The sequence below is a fragment of the Neltuma alba genome, unplaced genomic scaffold (genome assembly GCF_004799145.2).
Source record: "Neltuma alba isolate B1F8T4 unplaced genomic scaffold, ASM479914v2 tig00010892_pilon, whole genome shotgun sequence".
NCBI lineage: Eukaryota > Viridiplantae > Streptophyta > Magnoliopsida > Fabales > Fabaceae > Neltuma > Neltuma alba.
The window spans coordinates 94,582-119,685 of record NW_021635677.1 but is presented as its reverse complement, the minus strand read 5'-3'; the positions used below and the strand labels follow the sequence as shown (position 1 = coordinate 119,685).

At 36.2% G+C, this 25,104-nt stretch overlaps 1 protein-coding gene across 1 annotated transcript; it reads left to right on the top strand.

Annotated features, from left to right (window-relative positions):
• The first annotated feature begins 14,339 nt into the window (after positions 1-14,339).
• LOC114759756 (uncharacterized) lies at positions 14,340-20,479 on the top strand. The gene is made up of 4 exons (XM_028948997.1): positions 14,340-14,453; positions 14,580-14,662; positions 14,788-14,878; positions 20,037-20,479. The coding sequence occupies exons 1-4, from the start codon at positions 14,425-14,427 to the stop codon at positions 20,065-20,067; spliced, it is 234 nt and encodes a 77-aa protein (XP_028804830.1). The 5' UTR covers positions 14,340-14,424; the 3' UTR covers positions 20,068-20,479.
• Positions 20,480-25,104: the final 4,625 nt, after the last annotated feature.

Below are 25,104 nucleotides of genomic sequence, written 5' to 3'. Positions count from 1 at the left end.
GGTGATAAAGGAGGAATGTTAAAGTTCAGTTTTTCCTTCTCCTTCCTATCCTCTTTTTCCTCTGGACATACTTCCTATTGGGATGAGAGAATTCATGGTCTTAGATGCATGAGTTGTGGTATGAGAAAATTCACAATGCATGAGTTGTGGTATGAGAAAATTCACAGATTTTCTCCAAAATTAAAGAAAGTTCATGGTATGGATAGATGAATTTGTAATGCTGTAGATTAAATAAAATACTCTAGTCAGATATTAAATAATTTTGTTCTCCTAAATAGGAGGCAAAATAAAAGAAAATATCTAAGGTTCATTAATAAAAGCGCTAAGTCAGCATGCTGAGTCACCAAGGTGCACTTGTGATGCTGCTAAGTCATCTAATGAGTCAGTAGGAGATAATTATAGACAGTACAGAAAGCAGAACACAGTAAGGGTGGGTTTTAGATAGTCTTCTGTCTACCCGATACAGTAAAATCTCTACTATGTGACTCAATGAGGCTAAGTGGCCAGTTAATGAAGCTGACTACTTTCCTCTCTGCTCCTCCATATAGGTGGCGAAAGGGAAGCGCTCCTATTGGTTAGAAATTCCAAGAAAGCACGTGGGAAAAAAAAAAGAGAAACCGTTAGCTTCAAAGCTTATTGAAGAAGCCTTTGAATTCTCTTTTCGTCTCATCTTTCATGCCATATGTAAGGATTTTTATTGGTGAAAATGTTGCAAGAAGACTCTTGGCAAGTTGATCATAACACGTGGCAAAATCATGAGCTTGATGTCTTAATCAAGAAACACACGGCACACTTGATGTAAGCATGATGATGTAAGGGAAGGTGATATCATGAGACACTTGTTAATCTTGATTACACTTGGCAAGATCACAAGTCTCCTAGCTTAAGATTTGTCCATTTGTAATGAAGAGTTAAAAGAAGGATTGGGATTTAACCACATACCTCTTATAATTTTATGCAACTCTAAGGGCTAAGAGTTAAAAGGAGCACTATAAATACCCCGTCCATCCCTTCACATTTTCAGCCAAGGAAATTCTAGTGAGAGAAAGCTTAAACAAGACCAAGTTACCACCAAGGTAAGCTTTTGTTCCCTTTGTGAATTGTTTGGCTTTGGTTAGGACTTGTGAATTGTAATTGTTTGGGACCGTTTTTAGATGGTTTTCATGTTGATTTTGTGGCTTTTTCTTAAGAGGAAATGCTGTCCAAATTTCAAAAAAAAAAAAAAGAGAGAAGGGAAGGATAGCTAGGAAATGGGAACAGTGTGCAAGCAATAAAAGGGAGTAGGAATTGGTGGTTATGATTGATTTTTGGAAGAAAATCCAACCCCTTAACCATATATATGTGTTTGATCAAAATGAAAAATAGGGGTTAGAGTTTGATTCAAATTGATTTGATGTTCCATTGTGTTTAAATTATGAAATGGTGTAGGAAAACACCAAGAAAATGTGTTTGAAAGTATTAGAATTGAAAATAGAAATTCTGGATCCTAAGACCGTATGATTTGGCCAACCCAAGAAATGAGGGAAGGAGTTAAATTTTGATAAATCTAAGCTCATATTTGGATTCTTCATGAAAAATTGAGTAGGAAATGACTAAGGGAATGATTTTTAAGGCTATAGAAAAGAAAGTGAAATGTAATGTTAAAGAGGAATCAAGTTTGAAAGTAAGAGTTATTAGGGATTGCCATGGTCCTAATGAGTTGGCTATTAATGTGTTAATGTGATTAGAGCCATGTGACATCAAGAAAGATGAATGGGAAAGGTTGATCAAGCAACCTCAATTGTTAGAAGCAAAGGGAGCAAGAGGAAGTAAAGAGAAAGTTTAAAGACATAAAGTAGCAAACTTTATCCTACTTTTATGTGCTTGGTATTTGCTTGCATGTATAGCATGTTTCTATGTTTATGTGATTTTATGAACTCATGCATTGTGATTGTGGATATGTTTAAGGTATGCCATGGGCCTATGTGTTTTATGATACATGCATACTGATTTCCAAACATGTTATTATGTTATAAGGATGTTAAGTTATAAGCATGTTATGAATGCCAACTTTGCTATATATGTTTGGATAGTTATTGTTTGCTACTAAGATTCTACTGAATCTTACCCCCCCTTAGCCAACCATAACAGGTATAATGTGCAAAGGAAGAGGAATGCATGAAGGAGAACAAAGAAAGAAGAGAAGAATGTGATAATTGAGCATATGTAATTAATATAGCATTTATGTTTGATGTATATATGAACATGCCTCTCAATGTTATATGATATTAAATAATAATGATGGCATGTATGATTGAATGAGATAATGTATAGGAATAATTTATGGATTGATAGAATGATAACATGCAAGAAAGGAATTAATTATACAATATTATTGCAAGTTAGGGGATAATTTATCCTTAAATAAGCCATGAAACGGTGGTCAAGTGGAAGGAAAGCAAATGATTGAAACTACTCGTGAAATTTGACATGACTAAAGTACACATCCTGAACTTTAAAAACAAATGGTAGATCACCTAAATTAGATGTGTGCGCTAAAGGTTATGATCCCTCAAAGTTAGGACAGAGAATCTGGAAAATACTGTTTTGACCAAATGAACAGTTATTTTCACACAGTTAATTGTACAAATTAGTAAGAGATAAGAGGTAAGTCCATATTTATATTTTTAACCAATGAAGAATCGAAAGAGATTCAAATAGGATTTTTAGCTATCTTAATACGATTTTTCTATAATTAGTTATGAATTCTTAAAATTGAACAAAAAATCTGAAATTTACCCGTGAATAGTAACTTGAGAAATTAAATGCAAGTTTTCAATCTATGAGCTTGTTTCATGTTTTGTTTGAATCGTAACGCTTCCAAACATATACTAAAAAGGGTTTAAGAAGGAAGGATGTTTTAGAAATCACCGTTTTATCCTTCCTTAATGTGAGCCACTTTTTGGGTTATAGGGCCATGAAAGACTTGCAATTTGAGCTTAAGTGATTGTCTTCGGCCCCAGTTGAAGAGTATATTTGATAGGTTGATATAAATAGATGCCAACCATGTTATAAATAGGTCCAACCACAGTCTTAAGACCTTGAACTCTATGGGTCTCCTTACAACTTCGTTTTTGGCATTTTTAAATCCACTATCAATCTTAGCTTCAGTGTTTGGTCCCTCTATCAATATCTTCAGCCTTAGCCTACGAACCTTCCTGAAATGTCCTAGAATCAAATGAAAGAATACCTTTCATCCCTATAGATAAATGCATTAAAGAGAAATTATAAAAAACAATAGACAAACAAGCCATTTTTATCACTTATTTCATTTAATGGCCTTTACCGTATTTTTCATATATTTGTTGTAATTTTATGCAATTATCATTTTAGAAAAACCCCTAAAATAGATAGCAATCATATAATAAAATAGTGATTCATCGGTCATCCATGTCGTTAAGATTTTAGGATTTTCTTTATGTTTTCAATCCAATATCTATTCTTCATTACTGGATTTGTTTTGCCAACATACTTCATTATTGATATAGTATATTGGTGGATGTATTTTGATATCCTGTGTAATACAACACATACATGCAATACATCGTTCTAAATATCAACAACTTACAATAATCGGGAGTGACTGAGGTTTTATTATTTGCTGAAAAATGTCTTAACTTGAAGTGATTAGAAGTTACTATATCTCGTCATGAAGAGTTATGTCTTAATTAATAGTTAGCTTGAAGTAATTGGACGTTGGTGCTTCTAGCTAATGTGTCATAATACCTAATGATTGGGGATAATACGCAGGCTTTCAACCATCAGAAGTTAGTCTCAAGTTAACATTCATTCTCGATACGTTACTTTTATGACTTGAGTCTATAATTAAAAGTTATAGACATCTTCATGAAAATCTGATGAGAACTTCAAGTAATCATGTCGAGTAACCAAGTCAACATGAAAATACATTACCTTTATGTTGGATTACTTAGCTAACTCGAGTTAGGATATTTTGTGTTTTGAAATACCATATCGATCGTGTTAGATTTTTGGGCTTGGATCCGCCCTTGATGGGCCGGATTATTTGACCGGGTATAAAGAGAATATATCAGTCAAATATCCAAGCGATATTGTGATATGTTTGACTTGGTCAAACACCCTGAATCATATCCAATCGGTTACGATATAAATCTAATTAATTTATATTAAATTAATTAATTTATATTGTGTAGATTAAATATATATTAAGTATATATATTTAGAATTAATTGTGATTGATTCTGGATTTAAATTCAAATATCATGATATTATGAGATAAGGATATATTATACCTTATCTCAGATTTTATCTGATGGGCTTAGTGGATATTTTTATGCTACCCAAAATATCCCTGACAAAAGCTATAAATAGAGGCTTCCCCCCATCAGTTCAAACCACTCCAGTAGTAGAGCTTTCCTACTATCTCTCTCTCTCTCTCTTATTTTCTTTCTTGCAAAAGAGGTGCTCTGCTGTGCACTTAAAAGCTCAGACTTTTATAGTCTAGCTTAAGCGTGAGCTAAGAAGATCCGACTGACCCAACCCGAGATCCGACCTGGTATGTTTTCGATCCATTCTAATATTTTTCTTACATTGGCATCAGAGCCGAGATGTTCTTGAGGCTCTCAATATATGTGTGCATATATTATTCACGTTCATTTTTTTCCGCTGCATCATGAATATGTCGTATTCAATTCGAACTCAATATGCTTGTGTTTTAAACTCAAATACACACTCCGTATATATAAGTGAAGTTCAAAAACATTACCTGTTATTCCGTAAGGTTCAAAAACGTGATCGAAATCTTCTTTTTCAAAAGCTCCAACGTCGGCCGTACGAACCAGTTTTTGAATCTTTAAAAATATTTTTTTAAAGAAAATGAACCCATAGAGTTGTAGAGTACGAAAATACGAGTTCATAGACACCTAAAATGCATAAAACGGAGCTCGGAGGAGGAAGAAATCACGGTTCGAAAATGGCGGGTCGCGACGGACCCGCCAGAGCTCCAGCCGGATCTGGGGCGACCTGGCTGGAGGTCAGGGACGACCTGACCAGCCCAAAATGGCGTCGTTTTGGCTGGCCAGGACGCAGCGTTTCACTTTAAGTGAAACGCTGCGTTTTGGGTCTGTGGACCCGAATCCTCCCTGGAAGTTGGGTCGGTAGACCGACCCGACCCAAAAAAATTAAAAAAGATTTTTTCGGAATTTTTTTTGGACGTCTACCGAGGGATCATTTTGTCATAAAAGGCACATATATAGACTCCTTAAGACGTGAGGAATCAGATGGAATAGGTCAGGTAATGGCTAGAGGCCGGATAGGCGGCGCGTGTGAGACACGCGCCGGTCCCGAGAGTGGGCGAACCTACCCTTTATTTAAAAAAAAAAATTGAATGTTTATTGGGGCGCGTGAGGGGATGTTTTTGGGCCCTGTTTGACCTGAAATATTTCTAAAATCATGAGCTATAAATTGATATATTATGTGCCTATTTTTTTATGACTTTTTAGGTACGAAAAATAGCAAATAAATGTTTTGAATATTTATTTTTATTTTTCTTAACTTCTTCTTTTTGGGTTTAGGAAATGGCCAACTCAAACTCAAATTCTAACCACTCTTTTGGAAAATATCCAACTTATTCTCCTCTTTCTGATGCTCCAAAATCTTCAAATTATTTTGCTGCCGAAAGTACAAATAAAAGAAAAGCGCCTCAATCACAAGTAAACTCTAATGTACCTGAGGGGAGCAGTGGTAAAAGGAAATGTGTTCCTGACCAACAAGAGGAAGAAGTCTGCAGACCAAAGGACATAAATTTAATAAAACAAATAGCAGAAAAGCATGCTGATGAATACAAGCATCAAAAGTGTCTATTTTCAAAATTGAGTTATTATGCTAAACAAATTGTCAATGAGCAAGACGCACTCTTTTTCTCAAACATTGCAATCCAATACAGAGAGGAACTGGCAAGTAGGGGACACATATTTAGTGAAGCTTTTTTTAAACAAAGTCTCTATAGATGCTGGAACGATGTTAAAGAGAGTTTGAGAGAACCCATGATAAAATATATCATGAACGAATGAGTTTTTGTTCACATTTATTTTTCCCTTTTCATTTAATGTTTACTCTTGAGACTTTATTTTTTGGGATTATCCAATTTTTTTGTAAACATTTATGCTTCAATAAATAAAGTTTTTTTTTAATTTTAAAATGCTTTATTTGAGTGGGAGTTTTCATGAGGAAAACTCAAATTGGGGATATGTTCAAGGAAAGTCAAAGATAAGAAAGGTAAGAGACTAACCAGGAGTAATGGGATGGGAGCCAACCTAGTTGTCTCCTGATCATGAAAATGGTGAGACTCTTACCCGGACGACCTATGACCTACTTGAATAATGTGTATGTTGCATACCGTACTAAAATGCATTGTTGTCTATATGATAGCACGATGTCTCAAAGAGGAATCAAGTCCATTATAGCTGACCTCGTAGGAGGTGACAAGCTGAATGGAGACAATTACAGCATGTGGCGTCGTAAGATATCGTATGTCCTCGAAGAACAAGAAGTCACTGATGTGTTGACTACTTTTCTTCCAGAACCTGAGGCGAATGCATCGCAAAGGGACCAGGACGGCTACGCGGCCTGGAAAAGAAGGGACACTATCGCCAGAATTACTATGCTAAGTGCCATGACTGACGATGTGTTGGTGCAATTCGAAACACACGCTTCCACCTCTGCCATGTGGGCAGCACTGAAATCCGAATTTGACGGTACCTCTGCTGCGAGGCTTAGGAGACTCACCGTCAAACTCGATAATTTCAAGCTGGGTCCTAACACTCCCATAAGGCATCACCTAAGGGCAATGCAGAACTTAATCAGGGAGCTTAAGGAAGCCGGAGGCGCCTTATCTGATGAGCAACAGATTCAAGCTGTCATGAGATCTCTCCCAGCAAGTTGGGATACCATGAAGCACACAATTACTCATAACGAGAGTATAAAAACCTTTGCTGATGTAGCTCGCCACCTCCAACTGGAGGATGATCGAATGGAAACTGTGAAACCTATCAGTAAGGCATATTTAACTGAAGGAAAGGGAGGAGCAGCCTCCCAAAACCAGTCCAAGAGAAGCAAAGGCTCTCAAAATAAGAAAGGCGGCCCTAAAGTAAAGAAGGGAAAGAGTTCCTTCAAGAAAGGCAAGAAACCTGCAAAGAAGCGGAACATAGCAACCATAAAATGCTATGCTTGCCAACAAAAGGGGCATTATGCCAAGGACTGCCCTGAGCAGAAAAAGGTATTGGATTCAGATTCAATACATTTCTCTTATGTTTCTAGCACTGCGTTTATTGTTGAAACTAATCCTATTTGGGTTATAGACTCAGGGGCCACAGACCACGTGAGCAAGGATTATGGGAACTTCACAGAATTTCATCGGTTACCAGCAAGAAGCAGATGACTTTATGTTGGGAACAACGCGAGAGTAGAAGTCAAAGGGATCGGTACTTGTGAGCTGACCCTGCAAGGAGGAAGGACCCTAGTCCTGCAAAATGTCCTCTACGCTCCGGAAATCCGACGAAATCTTGTGTCTGTTATTTCCTTAGTTAAATTTCATTTCAATGTCTTTTTTCATGATTTCATAGTAGAAATTTTGTATGGGACCAATTTTTCAGTTTCTGGTTATGTTTCGGATGGTTTCTTTTTTTAGAAAATTTCAATGATAATTTTTCTAGTTCTTGCTATGCACTTTCTTCCGATGTCAATTACGATATATGGCACGCTAGATTAGGACATATTGGTCAAGAACGCATGACCAAACTGGCAAAAGAGGGTTTGCTAGGAAACGTGTCCAAAAAGGAAATGTCTCTGTGTGAACATTGCTTGTTGCTGGCAAGAGCACAAGGAAGCCTTTCGGAAAGGCAACCAGGGCTAACCATCCTCTTGAATTGGTACACTCTGATATTTGCGGACCAATGAGTGTTAGGGCACGTCACGGAGCATGGTATTTTATTACCTTCATCAATGATTCTTCCCGATATGGCTATACTTACCTGATTTCCCACAAATCTGAGGCATTAGAGTGCTTTAGAAAATATCTCAATCTAGTGAAAAATCAGCTAGGTTCAAGAATCAAAGCCTTAAGAACTGACCGAGGTCGAGAATACCTCTCTGATCAGTTCAAGGAGCTCTATGAAGAAAGGGTATTGTTAGGCAACTAACAATCCCCGGCACTCCTCAACAAAACGGAGTTGCTGAAAGGAGAAATAGGACTCTCCTCGATATGGTTAGATCAATGATGGCACAAGCTGAGCTTCCAACCTCATATTGGGGAGATGCTCTTTTAACTGCCACATTCATACTTAACCGAGTGCCTTCTAAATCAGTCACCACAACCCCTTATGAATCATGGACAAACCGCAAACCGGATCTAAGCATCCTAAGACCATGGGGGTCAGCGGCCTATATTCGTGATTCTTCCCATAAATATGACAAGCTAGAACTGAGGGGCAAAAAGTGTATCTTCATAAGATACTCTGAGAACTCTAAGGGGTATGTCTTCATTGGTGAAAATGATGACGGCTCAGTGACTGAGATAGAGTCAAGGGACGCAACATTCATAGAAACCGAATATCCTAGCAGAGGGAGTATTGATCGAACAAGCCGTCTTTATGAGGATGATGGCAATGAGGTACAACAAAGTGTTCTTCAGTCTACTGATCTGAGTGGGAGGGTTGAACCATTTTCACAACAAGGTTTAACCCAGTCACAGGAAGTAAGTCCTACAACAACCCCACTTAGGAGAAGTAACAGAGACAAAACTCCTAGGAGACGCTTCTCAATTGAAGGAGCAACTTTCATCGTTAGTCTAAAAAATGATGAAGGAGACCCCGTAAGTGTTAAAGAAGCACTAACAGGACCTGCTAAGGAAAAATGGCAGAAGGCCTTACAAGAGGAAATGGATTCCATGGAATCCAACCAAGTATGGGAATTAGTTGATCTACCGCCTGGCCGAAAGGCAATTGGGAGCAAGTGGGTTCTCAAGTACAAACGTAAGGCTGATGGATCAATTGATAAACCCAAAGCAAGGTTAGTTGCCAAAGGGTATACACAATGGGAAGGAGTGGATTACGCAGACACCTTCTCACCTGTTGTACGTTTCAACTCGATACGACTGATACTGGCTTTAGTAGCAATTTTAGACTTAGAGTTACATCAGATGGATGTAAAAACCGCTTTCTTGAATGGAGAACTAGATAAGGAAATCTATATGGAACAACCTGAGGGCTTCATACAGAAAGGGAACGAACAAAAGGTTTGTAAACTCTTGAGATCCATTTATGGACTCAAGCAATCATCTAGGCAGTGGTACTTAAGGTTCCACAAAGCTATAAGCTCCTATGACTTTGAAATGATCGAGGAAGATCACTGCATTTATATCAAGCGGTTTGGAGACAACTTTGTCATTCTATCCCTCTATGTCGACGACATACTACTAGCTGGTACCAATCTGAAACTAATAAAGATGATCAAAGAGTGGTTATCCTTGAACTTCGAGATGAAAGACATGGGCGAAGCAGAATATATCTTACGTGTTAAGATAAGAAGAGATCGTTCTAGAAAATTGCTATCATTGTCACAAAAGGCATACATAGCAAAGATTCTTGAGCGTTTTAATATGAGAGACTGCAAGCCTATGGATACCCCTGTGGTTAAGGGACATAACCTAAGTGAGGAAATGCGCCCTACAAAACAATGCGATATAGAGCACATGAAGAGAGTCCCATACTCAAGTGCCGTTGGCAGCCTAATGTACGCCATGTTGTGTACCAGGCCAGACATATGCTTCGCAGTCGGACTTGTGAGTCGATTCCAATCCAATCCAGGAGTCAAACACTGGAAGCTGTAAAGAGGATTATGAGATATCTAAAAGGAACCATGGACTATGAGCTATGCTATCAAGGAAATGGCCTTCGTGCGGAGGGTTATTCCGATGCTGATTGGGCAGGAGACCTGGACGAGCGACACTCGACGTCAGGCTATGCTTTCCTACTGAATAACGGAGCAATCTCCTGGAGCAGCAAGAAACAAACGTGTGTGTCTCTTTCATCCATGGAAGCAGAATATGTAGCTTGTTTTGCAGCTGTCCAAGAAGCTGTGTGGCTAAAAGATTCTTAGTACGATTGGGAATCCATGGTGGGAGTGAGGGACCAACTCTGATTCACTGCGATAGTCAAGCAGCAATAGCCTATGCAAAGGACCCTAAGTACCACAATCGTACTAAGCATATAGACATAAAATATCACTTTGTAAGGGATATGATCGCTAAGAAACAAGTGACAGTTCAATACTTGTCCACTCATAAGATGTTGGCAGATCCCCTAACCAAGCCTATAGCTAGAGATCCTTTCGTTAAGCATGTAAAGGCCTTGGGCATGCGTAGAGCATGATGTATTGAACTCTTTTTTCTTTTTGATTCTTTTTTTTTGTTCAAATATGCAGGCACAAGGCATGTTGTATGAAACCTTTTCCTCTTACTTAGTAATTCAATGCATTTTATCCAGTTCAAAGAAATTTTTCTTGTATATACATTTGTGTGTTTATACATGCATAGGCACAAGGTATGTAATACAAATATGTCGTACAGGTCACAAGGTTGGCTCACTCACACGAGCAACCGCCTCGCTATGTTCTCATGGGATGTAGAAAGGTTTGACAGCAGATGATCACCATGAGATGGTAGAGAAGAATCACTGCACAAATGTCACCTCAGCTAGACTGAGATGAGACCCATAAAAGTTTGGGTCGAATCATGGAATAATGTGTCATCCATGAGACCTGTAGCCAGACAAGGAACTCTTCACTAGTAAGACGTCATATATAGTTGTGATGAAAGAGCTCCTGGTTCAAATGTGGAGTGCATTTGTGAACTTAAGTCTGTACGGGTTAAAACCAAAAGCTGACATACTCCACTTGGTGGATTGAGCACCGTAGCATGCAATTGCTACTGCAATTCACTCAAATCCGCAACAAGGGACATAGATGGAAGATCCTGATCCATTACGGTGTGAGTCCCAGAAAGGAAATAAACCTTTCATAATGCCCTTAAGACTTAGACAACATCACAAGGTTTTGGTTTAGTGGCAGCTACTCTAGCCTAAACCCCATGGTCAAGAATGATGCGATCTAACGGGTCAAGACTGAGAAAGCGACTATGCCAAATCTAAATGATGAATAGTCAGAAGGAAGATTTATCTTGAAATACACATCTACGTTGGTGTCTGTGACATGTCCCTTGCAGGTTGAACAGAACAACTAAGCAAGTGTGGATACCATACGTATGAGAAGGCAATCTGAGTAAACAAAATAACTCGAGAGGGATTAGATATGCCACAAGTAAAGTGTATGGATAAAACTAGGGCATTCGAGGCAACAAGCATACAATTTGTAGGTACACCAAGGGTGTTCTTGTGTGCTGGTCCTGCATAAAGGATTCCTAGTGCACAGGCGCCCGAATCGATGACGTCATGCCCACGCGGTCACGGCAGACACCTAGTATGAAGCAATGAAAGATTTAGCTATCGCACGATGGGCAGCCCATCAAGTGCGAGTGGGAGATGTTAGATTTTTGGGCTTGGATCCGCCCTTGATGGGCCGGATTATTTGACCGGGTATAAAGAGAATATTAGTCAAATATCCAAGCGATATTGTGATATGTTTGACTTGGTCAAACACCCTGAATCATATCCAATCGGTTACGATATAAATCTAATTAATTTATATTAAATTAATTAATTTATATTTTGTAGATTAAATATATATTAAGTATATATATTTAGAATTAATTGTGATTGATTCTGGATTTAAATTCAAATATCATGATATTATGAGATAAGGATATATTATACCTTATCTCAGATTTTATCTGATGGGCTCAGTGGATATTTTTATGCTACCCAAAATATCCCTGACAAAAGCTATAAATAGAGGCTTCCCCCCATCAGTTCAAACCACTCCAGTAGTAGAGCTTTTCTACTATCTCTCTCTCTCTCTCATTTTCTTTCTTGCAAAAGAGGTGCTCTGCTGTGCACTTAAAAGCTCAAACTTTTATAGTCTAGCTTAAGCGTGAGCTAAAAAGATCCGACCGACCCGACTCGAGATCCGACCCGGTATGTTTTCGATCCATTCTAATATTTTTCTTACAGATCGAATTTTCTAAAATAATTTCAAATGCAATTATCTTGATCCAAACACTGATTCTCATTAAATTTTGATATGCAGCTGCTCTTAGTATTTTAGTGATCAACTTCATTTATTCTTTGTGATAAAGTTCATTTAATGATTTATTATTCCAGTGAGTTACTCAAGATAGTGAGATGCTAGATTAGATGTTACCTTACATATTCTAGGGAGGAGTGATTAATGGATGCAATTTGTACATTAATATATTGAGGCTCAGAAGTGCTCAGTTTTAACTTACAGAAAAGTGGATTGAAAATCACAAGAGCTTTTGGAACTTGAGAAAGCAGCAAAGAGTGTGGGAAGGGACTTCAGCAAGTTCAAGAGAACAAATAACTATCGTGGGCCATAGCTTTCCCTGCTGGAGAGAATGGAGAAAGAAGTAGGGGAAGGTTGAGAGATTGTACACGGATAAGATTGTTTTTGCATTCTCTTATTTGTTCCTCCCTACTTACATTAGTAATATTTTTTTCCTTTACACGATTCCCCACTTTTATTCTGCTTAGGTTTTAAATTGTTTAACTTTCGTATCATAAAATTCACTCCCACTTTTTTGGTAAAGTCTACTACTAACAAACCTTACGTTTTTCATCCACCACTTTAGCGTTCTTAATTGTCACCTCAATTATAGTATCGAATTCATAAGATGGTATATACTTTATCCTGACGATCTTCAGTGTTAATGCTTAGCATGCAAAAGGATGCTCAAGTTGAAGGAGGAAAAAAGGAAACGGAAGGAAGAAGGATTGGGAAGAAACGCATAGAAGGACAAGAAGGACAAGAGGAGTTCTTTTCATCAGGGGATGATGAGGTGAGGAGGGAATGTTATATGACTACAACACAAGCAAATTTGGTCAAACAAGTATAGCATTAACATTCAAAATTAGTGAGTGTTAAATTGGGGGGCGATATTGCTACGGTTTGAAACTTTTAAAGGCAACATTAAACTCAAAAGACCTTCTAAGTACTTAGCGTTTTTGAGTGAAAATTTATGAGACAAAGTTACATCTTAATCTTTTTACAAAAGAATAAAAAATGCTTGAAATTATATATCACTCCTGGAATCCTAAATGTAAACCTAGTTATAAAGTTGATTTTTTAGTCAATTTTATTTTTTGTATTTACCATTTGTTTTTCATGTTTATTTATCTAACTTGTAAACTAATATTTAATATTTAATCTAATGTTATATATGAGTATTTTATAAAAATCATATCATATTGATCAAATTAAGTAATTTATTTAGTTTTTCATTTTGTAAGTAACCATTTTATTAACTACCGATGAATCTAGGAAAAGTCCCAAAAAAAGCCCTTGGAATATAAAATTTTTTTGATTGGGTCTTGAAATTGTATAAATGACAGAAATGGTCAATGAACTGATCTGACATTTTTAAAATCAAGAGAAATTAACAACTTTGCCCTGACTAAATAAAAGTGAGTAGTTATTCTTTAAACGAATTTAGGTAACGCTTACACTGTTTTAGTGATTATATAATTAGTTGTAGTTAATAACAAGGCACCTTCTCATGGGGCATTCCTAACTACGAAAAAATAAGTAGTTATTTTCTACACAAATCTCGGTAACGCCTAAACCTTTATAGTGATTCCTTAAGTTATTATAGTAAATGAATACAAATGAGAGCAAAAGTGAGTAGTTATTCTCTAAACAAATCTAGGTAACGCTTACACCGTTCTAGTGATTACATGATTAGTTGTAGTTAATAACAAGGCACCTTCTCATGGGGCATTTCTGATTACGAAAAAATGAGTAGTTATTTTTTACACGAATCTAGGTAATGCCTAAATCCTTATAGTGATTCCTTAAATTATTGTAGTGAATAAATACAAATGAGGGTAAAGTTGTCAATTTCTCTTGATTTTACAAATGACAGACTAAGTCATTAATCCTTTCTATCATTTACACAATTCCAGATCCAATCAGGGATTCGTTATATTCCAAGGGTTTTTTTTTTTTTTTTGATTTTCCCATGAATCTATGAGATTAGAATGATTATGATGTCAAAATTTCATTCATGTTGGTCATGGTTGAGTTTAATTTTACGAGTTATAACAATCTTGTAGAGGCCACCGCGTTCTGCCCCTGGTAGTGTGCGCGATTTGAAGCCGGATCAGAGCCATTCCCCTCAACAGTCCCCACTTCTCACATTCCAACTCCATTGAATCCCGCATGGCTCCACTGTCCGGTCCTGCCAACCAGTAAGTCCGAATACACGGTTTAGATGGATCAGATAATTTTACATATAATTTCTTTGATAAGCTTATTTCTTTAATAATTGTTCTTCTTTTGAATTTTCTGTGATTGCGTTAATTTCGCGTCTGAAGAGAAGATGCTGTAAGGAGGCAAAACAAGAGAGCCCCTTTCAAATTTCTGGTTCCTCTCATATACGCCCCAGTTCTTCCTCTAAGTGAGTTTTTAGCACTCCCCTTCTCCTCCACCAATTTCTTTCTATTGTTTAGGTTTCCAATCTGGGTTTTGCATTGTTCAAACTTTAAATTCAATTTTCGCTCTTCGCTCTTGTTTGTTTTCCAGTTCGTCTTTCGCTCCGGCATAGACCCGTTGTAAGAGATCGTTTGTTTACTGCTGTGCTGGCAGGGGCGTTTGCTCATGGCTTCTATCTGGTGTATCCTTTTTGGACTTGGGCACTATTGTTATCTTTATATAGTTGGTTAATCGGGGACTGGAAATATATGTGTATTATATTCTAGGTGCATATAATTTATACGTTTTGAGAAGTTTATTGGTTAAAGATCTGGATCATAATCATCCGATAAGTAGTGTTATTCTTCCTTACCTTCTAAGCCCCTTACTTCCCCCACATTTTTGGGTTGACTTTAGTTTTGAAAGTTGGTCTAACATCTATTGCTCGTTACAAGCTCGAATTACTTGGCACAAATTGGAATGGAAGGGCATTAGTAATTTACTATTGAGGAACGAGGTTGAGGAGACTAGGGAGTTGATTGAGTTCCATGTAGGCCTGCAAGTTAGGTTAATGAGATCTGATCATGGTATTTGTATGGATAATCGTCAGATTATGCCGTATTTTCAGAGCATATCCTGTTTGATAGTTGAAGCCTCATCATGTAACTTCTTATATTGCTAATTTGCCATAGAGTTCTGCACTTAGAAATTTTACTCTTACGGTGTTTGGCATTTTTAATGAATTTTTAATTATTGTCTAGGTTGCTTGAGGCTGCTTCATTGGTGCTAAGAAAACATGTTTCAAAGCTTTTATTCGATCATATAATGTGATAGACTAGATATCATGTTGGGTATATCTGACATGTGATGGTTACTAATTGCAAAGGATTTTGATGACCTAGACTTTTCATAAATTAATGCTCATTTGACCTGACTTGAAGCATAAAGTCTTCCCTGTTGTGTATGCTGAAATTTGGGCAAGTTTGATGAGTCGTGGTGATTGATGACCAGGTACAATTGGTTTCAAAATTTTGTCTAATTATACAGACTAATCTTCATTTGACTTGACTTGGAGCAAAGTGAGGGTGCTATGAATTTTGGGTAATTTCTGTTAGAAGACAATTTCCTTCATGCTACCCATGGAAACTCATTGGCTCTTGCTGTATAAGGAAAGGTTGTTTTTGTGAATGTTTATGCATATTGTTCAAGATATTGTTAAGATCTATGGATGAAGTTATTATTTGAAGTCATTTTGAACCACATGATGAAGAAGCTTGTAATTCCAGGATCATTCCATTGAAAAGGTACTTCAACAGTATAAATCAATTCATAGGAAGAAGTAGCAACAAATTTCACCGGATTTGAAAATTGAGGCCTAAATGTAAGGAGGAAAATCATACTAATGATGAAAAATAAACCAAAAGATAATATTCCACATAATTAGCGTTATAAACAGAAATATCATGAATGAGCCTTAGATGTGTTGTGTGACTTGCTAACCAACATAAGATGTTGCTTAGAGTAAATTTCTGGGGGAGACTTGAGTAGCACGAGATGCTTAAGTTCCACATTGAATAGTCTGAACTATGACATGCTTTATTGTTTATTTAAGGTGGCTGTTTTTCCAATCTTAGTAGCTAGTTTTTTGAGGAGAGTCCCCATTCCACTTGAGCACCAATACCCAAGTCCCATATTGAGTCGTATGAGTTGTTTTATAAGAAAGTGGGTAGGTTCTCCCACCTCACTAACTGAACCCACACACGTGAATACCCATCAATTACAGTCACTTTTCGTGAAGGTTTTGAAGCAAACACTAACATGCCCTGTAGTTTCAATTGATATAGAATATTCTTTTTATTAAAAAGTTTGTTATTGAAGCTGATGGACACGTAGCTTTTGGGCTTGGATTATTGAAGGGTTATGAGAACAGAATAAAGACAATAGAGTGGGAAAAGGACTGGCCAGTGGGAAGAGAAAGGGAGTTGGGTGCTGTAAGTGTCACTTGGGCTGTGAGGGTGAGCTGGACGAGAGTGTGTGGGTGGGGTGGAGAGGTTTATTAAGGGGTTGAGGGACCGAGAGGAAGGATAAGCAGGGAGTGAGTATTGTGAAGGAGAGACTCTAGCCTCTAAAATGCTAGGGAACTAGTGAGGGTGTTTATGTGTTTTTTTAATCGTTTTTCTCTTCTTTTACTTTTCGTGTTAGAGTTGCACAGTTACACTCTGTAAGATTGTTGCTGGTTTTACTATCAAGTTGAGATTTGTTTCCATCAGAAGCTTGCTCCCTATGCATTTGTCCTTTTTAAATCTCATCATAATATAATTCAGTGCTGCAAAAATCATCAATAGTCCAAGTTAATGCTTTTGAAACTTGAAATAAGGGAGGTTAACTTGTGGGGAAAGCAGGGTGTTTGTAATCGTAGGTTTTATAAATTTTATTTGAAGTTCTGGTATAAATTCAAACCTAAGGGGGTATGAGAGTAAATGTATCTTACTCTTTTAGTTCATGGAAACTGCAAAGAAAACAGCTAGAAGGGCATATTCCACCAGAGAGATGAGATACTAGATGTATCACTTGGACTTCCATATATACAACGTATTATAATCACTTTGCGATAAAAATTAATTGAAATCTAGGTTCAGTTTGTGCATGGAAGGCTTCAGTTGTGGAGCTTCGAAGCAGACATTATAGTAGTGGAAAGGTCAAGCATAAGCAAAGAGAGGCATAAGCTGCTAGTTCTTCATGGCATATGGATATTATTATTCAATTTTAGTATACTACTGTCGATGTTAAAAGGTCAATGTGCTGCGAAATGACCAACGGGGGTTGGGTCTAACAAAAAGGGCTAGGCCCTTCACAATGTGGCGAACCAATATTCAAATCCTACTAGAAAGATATCCATATTTAGTGCCCAATAGTTCTCGTATAGAATTACCTCTAATAGGAGGGTACTTATGCTTAGCCTCAAAAAAAAAAAAAAGTCATTATGTTGTAAATTATCTATTTGCAATATATATGAGCAGAACATTTTCTCTCCATTTAAATGATAGGGCCCAGAAATAAAGAAAGAATGTGTTGCCTGTTGCCTTGAATTTCACTCCACCAAGTTTCCTTGATATTTGAATAAAGGGTCTCCAAGTTCTAGTGATTGAACTGCTCCATTGGGAATTCTTGAAGTGTTCTTTATTTGCTACAAGAATATGATGAAACATCCTCTACCATTCTCGAGTTAAGAAAGCAATTTCATCCTAGACAGTAGTTACTGGGCAGAAAGTGGAAATTAGAAATCAGAACTGAAGGCTTATTTTCAATAAAACCTTGTACTTTATTTCATCAAAGGACTGCAATCAGTACCATGTACCTTCCATCCCATCATAAAAGCCGGTACAGTAACATGAACGAAGCACATTCCCAATTCGCATTACAAGATTATAGATCACTTATTGTTATTGAACACACCACTTCAATCACCATCATTTCAAGATGCTTGTTTACTGCCATCACTAACTTCCCTGTAGGCACTCAAGATCTTATGCTAGCTCTTTGAAATGTTTCTGTAGGATCTGGTACTCCCTCTTGATGTTTGTCCTACCACGGTTCAACCAATCATAATGGGATGATTTACTATAAGTTCTACCACTTCTCTTAACTTCTTTCTAATGTAAAATATCTGGCTTGTTAAACCTCTCATCGTCAGTTCTGCATGTCAGGAAATAGTTCTCTGTGGCTAGGAAAAATAGTTTGGCAGATCTGAATTCTTCCAAGTGATGAAGACCTACAACAGATTGATTCCTCCATGTAATGTGAAACTCAAGTGCACGCAAACACTCACAAAACACGTACCAAACTTTTCCTGTCTTTTCTACCCATATGGGGGATCTAGTAGTCTTCATGAGAGAAAATGGTAATATCCTATGACCTTTTGTCATTTCAAGAGTAGTAAAAATGAAATCAAATGAATGGGGCAAACTGACGCTGGTGTGGTAGCCATTCCAGCCACGGCACAAGGCCGTATTTCCAGTCAATAAGCTCTACAGCAGAATTTCCGAACACCAACCAAAAACAGCTTCATTCATTGAACTTTGTGCATTATTGCTATGCATTTGCTTTATTTTGTGGACTACCTTTATTGTAAGAAAACCAAGAATGGGAGAGCCATGCTTTTGTTGCTTCTAGTGGACCTAAGTTGGTGAAATCATATGACCTTTCAACTTAGTTACTTCCAATAGAGTTAACAATGGTGCACATCACTTGTATTCTCTCATCTTTTTGCATTAGTAATTTAATTATGTTAGTTGCCCAGCCTGATTAGATACTGAGAACTCTTCATACAACATGGACCCTATTGCAAGCTCTGAATTTTCTACGGAAAGCAATTATCACATTCAATGAGCCTTGCTAGGTGTGTATCCATTTTACTTGTCTTTTCAGTTGTCTGTTCAATGAGCCTCGCTGGGAGACAAATCTGAGTGCTTTTCTTTGGTTGGCAATCTGTATAACTGATGAATATGGATTATTCAGGATCAACTTCTAACAGAGCCCAATTTGGCAAGTGTTTATCCATTCTGCTAGCCTTTTCAGGTCCCAATTTTGTGACTTATACTCCACTTGATTCCCTCGACCCTTTTCAAGACGTATTTGCTTCCCCCTCTGCCCTTACCATTTTCATCCTCTTCTGCTAACTATTATTATAGACCCTTGCTCCCCTGTAGATCTCTTTCTCATGATATTTCTCTCCATCCTTGTGTGTCCTTGTGCGTTAAGGAGTTAATTTCATTCTACTCTTCAGAGGCTCAGCGCCATCAATGATGGTTGGCTCTGAGGCAAGTTCTAACATCATAAATCATTACACCTTCCCCTCTATTCTGTCATCTGTCCTTATTCTTTCTATTGTACATCCCGTTAGGCCACGATTTGATGGAGGTGGATCTATCGAAGTGTAATAGTGTAATACTATCTCCGGTCCTTAATATAAGAACTCGTTTGACTTTATTTTGGTTCTAATATAAAAACTTAATTCACTTCATCTTTTATGTTTATCTATTTTTTTACTAAGATAATTTTTATAATAGTAGTAGTTTTAGCTAATACACTTGATTAGTAAGGATATTTTAGGAAAGTTAATATCTATTTGTTACAAATAACTAACTAAGTTAATTTTTTTAATATACTCAAATTAGTCAAATAGTTCTTATATTAAGGACTGTAAGTAGTATTATAATTGTTCCCTTAGAAAGATATAGGTGTTGAACATATCCAGCATGCCAAGCTGCTTTATGTGGAATGTCTTGTTTTACTTAATTCAATAGATCTCTATATTTGATATCTGTTTTCGTATTTCTCCCCTTAATGATTATATCCAGAACTGATCTCTACGACATTGAGAGCAAGTGATTATGTGGATCGGCATTATCCGCATAACTTCAATATTGCTATATTGCTGCTAATCATCCAGGTAGCTCCTTAAACAGCATAGGTCAAATTTGGTTTTGTATTGTTTTTCAAATTGTTATGGAAAGTGTTGTGCTTTGTATTTCTTTGAGAATTGCATCTTTTCCGCGGCATAAATTTTCATTGGTTTGGGGAGATGTGATCCTGTCAAACTGAAGTTTGAGGGAGGAGCCTTAAATGTAATTTTTAAAGGTTATCATAAATCTACCTATATGTCATGGAAAATCTCAGAAATTGTAAACAAGCTCATTTTGAACTTCATGCAAATCGGAGGTTTTGCAATTTAGTTATTCATTTCAAACTCAACGAACGAATATTTTGTTTATAGTTTACCATATTATGGTTTTTTTCCCCATATCAATGTTCAGTGTAGTATAGTTGAACATTTCATAAATGTTCTCTTATGAACGACGTCTTTTATTGAAAAATCTAGTAACGGCCATTTGAAAAATTTTACTCATTTTGTGATGAAGAGTGCCCCAATCAATGAAAAATTAATATACAAGTCTCTATAATTTCATCTCATTTTCAATTAAGTCTTTGTAGTCTTTTTTTCTTTTGTTGAGTCTTTATATTTTTCTTTTTTCTTTTTTGAATTGTTATAGTTTTTCTTTATTAATCATAAGCATTGATTTTATACTCGTAATTTGTTAATTTGTAAGAGAAATGAATTTGAAATAAAATTTGAAATAAATTAACATTAACTAGGTTATGAATTATATATAGATGCAAAGGAATAGTTGAGTAAGAAAAATTTTTGGGCGACCTAGGTTGAGTGAGTCAATTAGACGCTGCTGCCCGGATGAAAAATTGCCACGTTTAAAGATAGGACGTTTGGGGAGTAATGATGTGCAAAAGTAATCCAGATCTTTAGATGTGCTCATGAAGGCACTTAAGTTCTGTTCTAATTATTTTGATGTTGGTAAGCCATAAACAAAGTTTATTCTATCTTTTAATTTTTTTAATTTATTATTATTATTATTATTTATTTTGTGGCAACTTGTATGTTGTTTAGTTAGTATCGACAGTAGTCATAATTAATAGATTATGAGCATAAGCTCCAATGCCTATCAATGAGAAAAATGTGAGGATCTAATAAAATAAAACTATAAGATCTTAAAAATTAGGGAAAATAGCTAAATCACAAATCAGGAACCATTACAAGACTTGTATGGATTTTGACAACAATTGAATGGCAAATAACAACAAACTTTTTGTAAAATACTTGAGTTGCAATTTCACAGTTTGTATAATGTTTTTTATTTTTGCTGTTTTTCCTAAATATTAAGTGAATGATAGAAGAATTGAGATCAAACACTGTCCTTGCTACTTTTACTAAAAGATGGAGCACAATCTTTGAGGTCTTAATTGTAGGTAGAGGTGTATAGGTCATGATGATAATAAGAATGGTAGTTAAATAATAAAGTGGCATGAAAGTTCCCAGTAAGTGAGGTGTCTTGAGTTCCATGCCGCTTATGATTTCAAAGTCATTAGTATAAGTCCATTTAATTCACAAAAAAAAAAAAACAAATAAAATGTCCTACTTGCACATGTAAATATAATAGCGGGTAACTATTATTCGCTTCTCATGCCTATTCTGAGTACATAATGGAATTTCAGGCTCTGTCGCCCTCGTCCTTCTATTCTATCTCTTTTCTCCTTTTCATCTTTCTTTCTACGCTACACCAATCAGGATCTTTACATCTTTTACGCAAAGCTTGAGCATAACCTTTGGGAACACCACGTTCTTGAAAAGATGTAAATTATTCTTGAATTGAGGGATTTGTTTAGATAGTTAGTACACCAACAGTAGGTCATTTTTTTTTTGACCAGCGCAACAGTAGGTCATTAAACAAGGAGGCAATGACCGAGCAAATGAGAAAATAAAATGGTTTCATCGAGATGTAGATTTTTTTTTTGGGGTATTTTTTCTCCCATTACTTACTTTTATACTACCTTCAATCCTTATACTCTTCTGGGTCTAAATGTGAGACTTAATTAATTAATTTGAGAAGATTAAAGATATTAGTTAAATTGGTAACTAAGATTTTTTTTCCTCGAAAATACCATAAGTATCTTCATTAATTTTTTTCCTCTCTCTCCTATTTGATTATTGTAAGAAAATGTCAATAGGTTAATTTGGAAAAAATTGATAACCATATGAAATAGGTTTTACATATAGGAGCACTATTAACTCTCCAAGTAGATTCTATATTAACGACCAGAGGAGTATAAGAATTAGATAATTAATTTGCAAATAATAAAAAAATTAGCTAAGTTAGTTATTTATAATAAATGAGTATTGTCTTTAATAAAATATTCTTATTAATCCTGTGCATTAGAATGGAAGCCTTTTAACATGTGTCATCATTATGGGAATTACTTTAGGAAAAAAATGAATAAATATAAGAAATAAAGTGAATTGAGATCTTATATTGAAACTAGTTTTTATATTTAAAACTAGAAGTAGTATATAAAATGTACTTTGCTTTGTCATAAAAATAAGAAAGGTATGATATTGGGAAAATCACAAAAAAAAATCTTGGAAATAGAAAAATTGCAAATAGGGGCCTATTACAACATTAGTATTGGTTTTGACAATAATTAATAAGCAAATGACAATAATTTTTGTAAATGGATCCCTGTATGCAATTTATAATTTCTAGGGCCTTTTTTGTGATTTTCCTTATGATAAAGTTTTAAATATTGTTAGAAAGTTGCTTAATTAGTAAACCAAGATCAAGGTAAAATGATATTTAGGTAAAAATAGTGCTTCCAATAAAGCTTACTCCTTCGATTTTTAATATAAGATCTAGTGAAGAAGTTGATGTTAGACCTATTTTACATGTTTATCAATTTTTTTTCAAATTAATCATACTAAAATTCCTCCAACAATAACAAAGTAGGAGAGGGGGAATTAAAGAAGATGTTTAAGATATTTTAGGAAAAAAGCATATCATATAAACTAATCTGACTAACATCCTTAATCTACTTAAATTAGTTAATTAGGTATTATATCAAGGATGAGAAAAGTATTACATTGAGGGCTATGAAAGAAATTTTATAAGGATGAAACATAGTAGTAAATAAAATAATTTTAAGTAAGAATATAGAAGGGTCAAGCTATATCCAACATTTTGAAATATTTTTTAGTGCATCAACACTCTTAAGTATTTTTTTAAGTGCATCCCCAAAAATATTCTTGGATGCATCCAGCACCCAAAAAAAATTCAAAGTGCTGAACGTATCTGAAAAATACTTTAAAATATTAGACGTATCACAAAATATTTTGGAATACTAGATGCACCTGAAAAAATATTGACTGCTGGATGCACTTAAGTCAATATTAGGTATATAAAACTAAAACATGCCTCTACTTTTTTTTTTTCTGGCCAGAAATAAAATTCCTGAAATTCTTGAATCATTTAATGATCATGCTGGATGAGAATATGGCAGTGGACAACTCCTTTTTGTTTATGCTTTTTTTTTGGGCCATTGGGAAGGGGTTTTTTTTTTGAATAATAACTGGATACTATTACCTTAAAAGTAAAACATTACAAGCAAAGTAACAAAGACTAAGCAGGAAAAAAAAAACTTTCCTTATCATCCGCCGCCTATTGGAAAAATAGGAGGAGGGTGATCAAGGATACAAAAGATGATGTCACTATTATGGGCTGATTTAGCCAAGTAATCCGCATCAGAATTATCTTCTCTGTAAACATGTTGAAAGAGGACTTGCTAATCTCTATTCAAAAGAAGTCTTGTGTCTTCAATAATGTCCTTGAAAGGGTGAGAATCATGACAGCCTCTTGAAATTAGGATAATAGCCTCTAAGCAGTTAGAGTAGAGAACTATTTTTCGGAGGCCTTTGTTCCAACATAAAGTAAGGCCATGAAAAACTCCCATAACTTCAGCTATGGTGGGAGGGACATTGATCAATTTACAGCTATACCCGCATATCCACTGGTCATCACCTCTTCTAATGACTCCGCCATATCCGCTTCTGCCATCTTCTAGTACCGAACCATCCACCTCAAGTTTTAATGAGTCACCTTCAGTGTTGGCACCCAGCTCCCCCTGTTGGGGTTTAAAATGATAAAAACCATGGTTGTCTCTAAGATCTTGATCCAAGCAAGCTTTAAAGAAGCTATCATTTGCCTTTCTGTTATCATCTCTGTTTGGGGTATTAAAGACCTTATTGCATTTGTCTACCCAAATATCCCAGCAGATGTACCCAAAGAGTGTTGGCCAAGGGATCTTTTTTGTGTACTCTAACCTTGCTTCATTTGTAAGATTCCATTTTATCCAGTCAACTCCGTGATGTGAGGAGAAAGCATACCACATAGAAGGTTTGATCACTGACTTCCATCTGTCCTGAGCATTTAAATAATCTCGAAGTAAATGCATTGAGTCTTCATCCTGGTTACACTGAAAAGGACAGTTCGCATCGACTGCTAGTCCCTTGTTTCTTCTGAGTTGTGCTGTATGAGCCTTGTCATGACTAAAAAGCCAAATGAAAGTTTTGATTTTTTTTGGTATCTTCCACCTCCATATAAGCTTCCACACGCTATCAGTAAGCTGGTGAGTACCTATAGAAAGAGAATTATATGTAGTTTTAATAGAAAAACAACCGTCAATGACAGGTTTCCAATAGAATTTATCCTGTCCTCTCTCCTTGCTCGGTGGGTGTGCACGGATAATCCGTGTAAGGAATTGAAAGACACGTAGCGGAAAATAACTTTAAAACTTTCCAATCCCTTGCCCGGATCTACCGATTGTGTTTAAGTCAAGTAGTAAGAGGTGTTACCTATAGTATTCGAATCGTTGGTAGCTCGGGGATTCCAACATTCGGAATGCTTATGCTCTCTTTTTGCTTGTGAGAAGTCGACAACTCAGATTGGCTTCCTCTACCGGTATCCACACAAACAGCATTCCAATCATGAACGACGTGCTAGCGCCTCTTGTCCTTCTAGGGCTTTT